Raw genomic sequence first — 9,108 nt, forward strand, 5'->3', positions numbered from 1 at the left:
TAAGATGATCTCTCACTAAATTATCAAGAAGTATTCTCCCTAAGTATGCACCGTTGCCAAAGTTCGTCGTGCCCAGACACCACGTGATGATCGGGTGTGATAAGCTCTATGTCCATCTACAATGGGTGCAAGCCAGTTTTGCACACGCAGAATACTCAGGTTAAACTTAACGAGCCTAGCATATGCAGATATGGCCTCGGAACACGGAGACCGAAAGGTCGAGCGTGAATCATATAGTAGATATGATCAACATAGCGATGTTCACCATTGAAAACTACTCCATCTCACGTGATGATCGGTTATGGTTTAGTTGATTTGGATCACGTGATCACTTAGAGGATTAGAGGGATGTCTATCTAAGTGGGAGTTCTTAAGTAATTTGATTAATTGAACTTAAACTAATCATGAACTTAGTCCTGGTAGTATTTTGCAAATTATGTTGCAGATCAATAGCTCGCGTTGTTGCTTCCCTGTGTTTATTTTGATATGTTCCTAGAGAAAATTGTGTTGAAAGATGTTAGTAGCAATGATGCGGATTGGATCTATGATCTGAGGTTTATCCTCATTGCTGCACAGAAGAATTATGTCCTTGATGCACCGCTAGGTGACAGACCTATTGCAGGAGCAGATGCAAACGTTATGAACGTTTGGCTAGCTCAATATGATGACTACTTGATAGTTTAGTGCACCATGCTTAATGGCTTAGAATCGGGACTTCAAAGACGTTTTGAACGTTATGGACCATATGAGATGTTCCAGGAGTTGAAGTTAATATTTCAAGCAAATACTCGAGTTGAGAGATATGAAGTCTCCAACAAGTTCTATAGCTAAAAGATGGAGGAGAATCGCTCAACTAGTGAGCAAGTGCTCAGATTGTCTGGGTACTACAATCGCTTGAATCAAGTGGGAGTTAATCTTCCAGATAAGATAGTGATTGACAGAATTCTCTAGTCACCATCACCAAGTTAGTAGAACTTCGTGATGAACTATAGTATGCAAGGGATGACGAAAAACGACTCCCGAGCTTTTCATGATGATGAAATCGATGAAGGTAGAAATCAAGAAAAACATCAAGTGTTGATGGTAGACAAGACCACTAGTTTCAAGAAAAGGGCATAGGGAAGAAGGGGAACTTCAAGAAGAACAGCAAGCAAGTTGCTGCTCAAGAGAAGAAACCCAAGTCTGAACCTAAGCCGGAGACTGAGTGCTTCTACTGCAAAGGGACTGGTCACTGGAAGCGGAACTACCCCAAGTGATTGGCAGATAAGAAGGATGGCAAGGTGAACATAAGTATATTTGATATACATGTTATTGATGTGTACTTTACTAGTGTTTATAGCAACCCCTCAGTATTTGATACTAGTTCAGCTGCTAAGATTAGTAACTCGAAACGGGAGTTGCAGAATAAACAGAGACTAGTTAAGGGTGAAGTGACGATGTGTGTTGGAAGTGGTTCCAAGATTGATATGATCATCATCACACACTCCCTATAAATTCGGGATTAGTGTTGAACCTAAATAAGTGTTATTTGGTGTTTACGTTGAGCATGAATATGATTTGATCATGTTTATTGTAATACGGTTATTCATTGAAGTAAGAGAATAAATTGTTGTTCTGTTTACATGAATAAAACCTTATATGGTTACACACCCAATGAAAATAGTTCATTGGATCTCGATCATAGTGATACACATAATCATAATATTGAAACCAAAAGATGCAAAGTTAATAATGATAGTGCAACTTATTTGTAGCACTGCCGTTTAGGTCATATTGGTGTAAAGCGCATGAAGAAACTCCATACTGCTGGGCTTTTGGAATCACTTGATTATGAATCAGTTGATGCTTGCGAACCATGCCTCATGGGCAAGATGACTAAGACTCTGTTCTTCGGAACAATGGAGCGAGCAACAGATTTGTTGAAATCATACATACTGATGTATGTGGTCCGATGAATATTGAGGCTCGCGATAGGTATCATTATTTTCTGATCTTCACAGATGATTTGAGCAGATATGAGTATATCTACTTGATGAAACATAAGTCTGAAACATTTGAAAAGTTCAAAGAATTTCAGAGTGAAGTGGAGAATCATCGTAACAAGAAAATAAGGCTTCTACGATCTGATCGCGGAGACAAATACTTGAGTTACGAGTTTGGTCTTCAATTAAAACAATGTGGAATAGTTTCACAAATTCGTGCCACCCGGAACACCACAGCATAATGGTGTGTCCGAACGTCATAGTCATACTTTATTAGATATAGTGCAAATCTATGATGTTTCTTACCGATTTACCACTATCATTTTTGAGGTTATGCATTAAAGACAGCTGTATTCACGTTAAAAAAAAGGGGCACCATCTAAGTCCGTTGAGACGACACAATATGAACTGTGGTTTAGCAAGAAACCAAAGTTGTCGTTTCTTAAAGTTTGGGGTTGTGATGCTTATGTGAAAAAGTTTCATCCTGATAAGCTCAAAACCAAATCGGAGAAATATGTCTTCATAGGATACCCAAAAGGAGACTGTTGGGTACACCTTCTATCACAGATCCTAAGGCAAGACATTCGTTGCTTATAATGGATCCTTTCTAGAGAAGGAGTTTCTCTCGAAAGAAGTGAGTGGGAGGAAAGTAGAACTTGATAAGGTAATTGTACCTTCTCCCTTATTGGAAAGTAGTTCATCACAGAAATCTGTTCCTGTGACTACTACACCAATTAGTGAGGAAGCTAATGATGATGATCATAAAACTTCAGATCAAGTTACTACCAAATCTCATAGGTAAACCAGAGTGAGATCCGCACCAGAGTGGTACAGTAATCCTGTTCTGGAAGTCATGTTACTAGATCATGACAAACTTGCGAACTATGAGGAAGCGATGATGAGCCCAAATTCCGCAAAATGGCTTGAGGCCATGAAATCTGAGATGGGATTCATGTATGAAAACAAAGTATGGACTTTGGTTGACTTGCCCGATGATCGGCAATCCATAGAAAATAAATGGATCTTCAAGAGGAAGACGGACGTTGATAGTAGTGTTACTATCTACAAAGCTAGAATTGTTGCAAAAGGTTTTCGACAAGTTCAAAGTGTTGACTACGATGAGAATTTCTCACTTGTATCTATGCTTAAGTCTGTCTGAATCATGTTAGCAATTGCCGTATTTTATGAAATCTGGTAAATGGATAAACAAAACTGCATTCCTTAATGGATTTCTTAAAGAAGAGTTGTATATGATACAACCAGTAGGTTTTGTCAATCCTAAAGGTGCTAACAAAATATGCAAGCTCCAACGATTCATCTATGGACTGGTGCAAGCATCTCAGAGTTGGAATACACGCTTTGATAAGTTGATCAAAGCATATAGTTTTATACAGACTTGCGGTGAAGCCTGTATTTACAAGAAAGTGAGTGGGAGCACTACAGCATTTCTGATAAGTATATGTGAATGACATATCGTTGATCGGAAATAATGTAGAATTATTCTGTAAAGCATAAAGGAGTGTTTTGAAAGGAGTTTTTCAAAGAAAGACTTTGGTGAAGCTGCTTACATATTGAGCATCAAGATCTATAGAGATAGATCAAGACGCTTGATAAGTTTTTTTAATAAATACATACCTTGACAAGATTTTGAAGTAGTTCAAAATGGAACAGTCAAAGAAAGAGTTTCTTGCCTATGTTACAAGGTGTGAAATTGAGTAAGACTCAAAGCCCGACCACGGCAGAAGATAGAAAGAGAATGAATGTCATTCCCTATGCCTTGGTCATAGGTTCTATAAAGTATGCCATGCTGTGTACCAGATCTATTGTATACCCTACCACTGAGTTTGGCAAGGGAGTACAATAGTGATCTAGGAGTAGATCACTGGACAGCGGTCAAAATTATCCTTAGTGGAATAAGGATATGTTTCTCGATTATGGAAGTGAAAAAAGGTTCGTCGTAAAGGGTTACGCCGATGCAAGTTTTGACACTAATCTAGATGACTCTAAGTCTCGGTCTAGATACAAGTTGAAAGTGGGAGCAATTAGCTAGAATAGCTCCATGCAGAGCATTGTTGACATAGAAATTTGCAAAATACATGTGGATCTGAATGTGGCAGACCCGTTGACTAAGATTCTCTCACAAGCAAAACATGATCACACCTTAGTACTCTTTGGGTGTTAATCACATAGCGATGTGAACTAGATTACTGAATCTAGTAAACCCTTTGGGTATTGGTCACATGGCGATGTGAACTATGGGTGTTAATCACATGATGATGTGAACTATCGATGTTAATCACATGGTGATGTGATCTAGATTATTGACTCTAGTGCAAGTGGGAGACTGAAGGAAATATGCCCTAGAGGCAATAATAAAGTTATTATTTATTTCCTTATATCATGATAAATGTTTATTATTCATGCTAGAATTGTATTAACCGGAAACATAATACATGTGTGAATACATAGACAAACAGAGTGTCACTAGTATGCCTCTACTTGACTAGCTCGTTAATCAAAGATGGTTATGTTTCCTAACCATGGACAAAGAGTTGTTATTTGATTAAGGGATCACATCATTAGATGAATGATCTGATTGACATGACCCATTCCATTAGCTTAGCACCCGATCGTTTAGTATGTTGCTATTGCTTTCTTCATGACTTATACATGTTCCTATGACTATGAGATTATTCAACTCCCGTTTACTGGAGGAACACTTTGTGTGCTACCAAACGTCACAACGTAACTGGGTGATTATAAAGGAGCTCTACAGGTGTCTCCAAAGGTACATGTTGGGTTGGCGTATTTCGAGATTAGGATTTGTCACTCCGATTGTCGGAGAGGTATCTCTGGGCCCTCTCGGTAATGCACATCACTTAAGCCTTGCAAGCAATGCAACTAATGAGTTAGTTGCGAGATGATGTATTACAGAACGAGTAAAGAGACTTGCCGGTAACGAGATTGAACTAGGTATTGGATACCGACGATCGAATCTCGGGCAAGTAACATACCGATCACAAAGGGAACAACGTATGTTGTTATGCGGTCTGACCGATAAAGATCTTCATAGAATATGTAGGAGCCAATATGAGCATCCAGGTTCCGGTATTGGTTATTGACCGGAGATGTGTCTTAGTCATGTCTACATTATTCTCGAACCGTAGGGTCCGCACGCTTAACGTTACGATGACAGTTATTATGAGTTTATGCATTTTGATGTACCGAAGTTAGTTCGGAGTCCCGGATGTGATCACGGACATGACGAGGAGTCTCGAAATGGTCGAGACATAAAGATTGATATATTGGAAGCCTATATTTGGACATCGGAAGTGTTCCGGGTGAAATCGGGATTTTACCGGAGTACCGGGAGGTTACCGGAACCCCCCGGGAGCCATATGGGCCTTGATGGGCTTTAGTGGAAAGGAGAAAGGGGCAGCCCAAGGTGGCCGCGCGCCTCCCCCCTCCCCTAGTCCTATTAGGACAAGGAGAGGTGGCCGGCCCCCCTCTCTCTCTTTCCCCCTCGGGGAATCCTATTCCAACTAGGATTGGGGGGGGGAGTCCTACTCCCGGTAAGAGTAGGACTCCTCCTGCGCCCTCCTCCTGGCCGGCCGCCCCCTCCCCCTTGGCTCCTTTATATACGGAGGCAGGGGGGCACCCTAGACACACAAGTTGATCATTGAGATCGTTCCTTAGCCGTGTGCGGTGCCCCCTGCCACCATATTCCACCTCGATCATATTGTAGCAGGGCTTAGGCAAAGCCCTGCGATGGTAGAACATCAAGATCGTCACCACGCCGTCGTGCTGAGGAACTCCTCCCCGACGCTTTGCTGGATCGGAGCCCGGGGATCGTCATCGAGCTGTACGTGTGCTAAGAACTCGGAGGTGCCGGAGTAACGGTGCTTGGATCGGTCGGATCGGGAAGACGTACGACTACTTCCTCTATGTTGCGTCAACGCTTTCGCTGTTGATCTACAAGGGTACGTATGTCACACTCTCCCCTCTCGTTGCTATGCATCACCATGATCTTGCGTGTGCGTAGGAATTTTTTTGAAATTACTACGTTCCCCAACAACTAAATCTTCTTCTCTCCTCTGACAGACATTGCTGTACTTTGATCTCACTAAATCTTCTTCTATTTGACATACAAAAGGTGTTGTTGCCCTCACTAGCAAATTCAGAACTAAACAATGCTCATATCCCTTCTTAAGTTGCTGTGGTTTGATGTTTGTGTCAATCAATTCTAACCCATGCTCTCTTTCCTCTCCTCTGCCTAAATTCTTCATGTGGTACAGTTCATCAGAGAAGGAATAACCTTGTGTGTGCATCAGTGCATATAAGTTCAAAAATGTCATATGTGAGCTGCATATCTTCCTATCCAGATTTTGCTGTGCATCAAAATGAATCCGAACATCCCAAACAACATCATCCAAACTACAATTAACATCACAAATTCACACTATCATGAGCAACTAACCCTAGCCCCCTGTTTTGAAATATACAGAAAGAAGGAGAGAAGAGAGGGACTTACAGCATGCCGCCAGCAGCTCCATTGATGGCTACTGGTAGGGTTGGCCACCCATATCTCTGCCAGCCTCACCCTGTCCTCCATGGACAGCGCCGCCTCCTCCTCCAAATCCCCGTCGTCTGCGCTGGAGTAGTATGAACTGGAGCCGTCGACGTCGTCCAGACCTAAGTGGTCATCGCTCCTGAGGTCGGGAAGGTCTCCGTACCCGCCCGCACCGTCGCCGTCGCCGGGAGTCACCGCCGCCATCGCCTTAGAGGGGAGAGGGAGACGAGGGAGAGGGGAGAGGAAACTAGGGTTCATCCCGTACGGGTTCGACCCTACCCAGCTACATGGTGCGACCAAGCCGGCTGGGACGAGTCACCGAGCGGGTGTGCGCGGGTAGGCCACCATGGCACCTGACACGTGGGCCCGGTCGGTCAGATACGTGGTCAATACGTGCTTATCCGACTGTCAGACCGTTTTGCAACACTTAGTCTTTGAGTTGGTACTAAACTGCACAAAAAGTGACTAGTGATACTGACTCGTAACGTCGTGCTGAAGTGTGGTAGTTCCTTGCAATTAACTCGGCGGAAAGACACTATAATTCGGTTCTGACACGACTCACATGTGGCGCGGACGACACGTATACCGCTCATAGCTGTTGCGGATACATCCCCAAAGTGGCTTCGTCGAGTGGGAGGGATAAAGTGCTACATGCTGCTTGAACTCCAAAACGTTCTTTCCCCCAGCGTGGCATCACAAAACCCATTATTTTGCCACGTCGACCCTGCATAGATGGCACGTCAACCAAGCAGAAAATAGCACACGCTTTTGCGTGCATGCATGCATCGATGGATCCTAGACTATGTCTGAAGAAGATGACCTGAAATTTGATGGGCTCTGCGCTCTCCCCGCGTGTGCCTGGACGATCGAGCGCGGTCGGCCTCCCGCCTCCGCCGCGCCACCACTCTCCACCGCGCCGTCCATGCATAAAATGCCCGTTCCTGGCCGGCCTCACCGCTCCCGATCCCTACTCCCCGCCCGCCCGCTTGTGAGTTGTGACTGACCCCCCGATCGATTGACCGACCCCATGGCGCGGTGCATGCCCCTCCTCGCCTCCCTGCTGCTGCTGGCCCTCGCCGGCGTCGCCTCCGCCGACAAGGCCCCCGAGAGCGGCTTCATCGTCACCGGCCGCGTCTACTGCGACCCCTGCCGCGCCGGCTTCGAGACCAACGTCTCCAAAAACGTCGAAGGTACGTACGCCCGCCTCGGGTCGAGGGGTAACGTTACAATTTACAGCTGGGTGACGTACGCATGCGTGCATGCAGGGGCGACGGTGGCGATGGACTGCCGGCCGTTCGGCGGCGGCGAGAGCAAGCTCAAGGCGGAGGCGACGACGGACAACAAGGGGTGGTACAAGATCGAGATCGACCAGGACCACCAGGACGAGATCTGCGAGGTGGTGCTGACCAAGAGCCCCGACGCGTCGTGCGCCGAGATCGAGGAGTTCCGCGACCGCGCGCGCGTCCCGCTCACCAGCAACAACGGCATGAAGCAGCAGGGCACCCGCTTCGCCAACCCCATCGCCTTCTTCCCCAAGGAGCCGCGCAAGGAGTGCGGCGGCATCCTCCAGGCTTACGACCTCAAGGACGCACCCGAGAACCCATGAACCCCCATCCCATCCATATAGTCTCGCTCAGTTGCTTCCCATCATCATCATCATCATCGTCTCCTCATGACTCTCCTACGTACGGTGCCCTTGCCTAGCTACTTCTGTTCCAGCTATATGTTTTGTATAAGATAAATTCTATTAGTATCTTTTTGTCTCGAATAATAAGATGATAAATTGTATGATGATTAATATATAGAGATCATATGTACAATGTATGCGTGCAGTGTTTTTGTATCATATCCCAAACAATGCATGGTGCCCTCTCTTCATGAGTGATAGGTGAAGTCTTTTCTCTCGTTGCTGCAAGCGAATTTTTTCCAATCTGTTGCTTAAAGCCTCTTGGAGGTGATTCAGCCTTTATAGGCTTCCTAACCAAAAATGGAGGTTCTCTTCCCCAACCTCACGAGGGGCGAACGAGGAGGAAAAACCACCGCCCCTTCCTCTGCTGGTCCCTGCCTCCATCTGCCGGCTCTGGCGGCGGCTGGGGGTGGGGACCTCGGTGCTTTGGCTCCGGCAGGTAGTTAGGATTGGCATCGTTTTTTGGTGTCATGGTCTAGGTTTATTGGGGCCGCGCTTAGATGGTGGCGACGACGCCTCGTTCAATAAAGTCTCCCCGGCTTCGGTCTCATCTCGGCGGTGACGTTGAGAAGCTTGTGGGAGTGCTGTGGTTCTTGAGGATTTCTTCTGGCTGTGGAGGTCTCCGGATCGTCAAGGAGCTTCATCGATTGTTACTTGTTCTTCGTCTCCGGGGTGGATGTGGTCTTTTAGACCCATTCAACGACTTCCCGTCCGCAACCAACAATGTTAGGCCGGTCATTTTCTGACCAGTCTGTGATAACTGTCAAGCCGAGCCTAGTGCTACATATTACAGACGTGTCTTGGATGGCCAGTCAGTATTATCGCTTATCACTAATGCCTGGTCAAAAGGTCGTTCAATGATGAGGGGT

The 9,108-nt window shown here is 45.4% G+C and overlaps 1 protein-coding gene across 1 annotated transcript; it reads left to right on the forward strand.

Moving 5' to 3' along the window:
• Nucleotides 1–7,493: 7,493 nt before the first annotated feature.
• On the forward strand, nucleotides 7,494–8,430 carry LOC123182199 (major pollen allergen Lol p 11). Its single transcript, XM_044594698.1, has 2 exons — nucleotides 7,494–7,742; nucleotides 7,818–8,430. The coding sequence occupies exons 1-2, from the start codon at nucleotides 7,580–7,582 to the stop codon at nucleotides 8,156–8,158; spliced, it is 504 nt and encodes a 167-aa protein (XP_044450633.1). The 5' UTR covers nucleotides 7,494–7,579; the 3' UTR covers nucleotides 8,159–8,430.
• Nucleotides 8,431–9,108: the final 678 nt, after the last annotated feature.

The sequence above is a fragment of the Triticum aestivum genome, chromosome 1A (assembly GCF_018294505.1).
Source record: "Triticum aestivum cultivar Chinese Spring chromosome 1A, IWGSC CS RefSeq v2.1, whole genome shotgun sequence".
In the NCBI taxonomy this organism is placed as follows: Eukaryota; Viridiplantae; Streptophyta; class Magnoliopsida; order Poales; family Poaceae; genus Triticum; species Triticum aestivum.

What these genes read in the sequence shown, in the direction of transcription:
- LOC123182199 (XM_044594698.1), top strand. Translation starts at nt 7,580, where the DNA reads ATGGCGCGGTGCATGCCCCTCCTCGCCTCCCTGCTGCTGCTGGCCCTC. An exon ending in CGTCTCCAAAAACGTCGAAG is followed by an intron (nt 7,743 to 7,817) that starts GTACGTACGCCC and finishes GCGTGCATGCAG; the next exon opens with GGGCGACGGTGGCGATGGAC.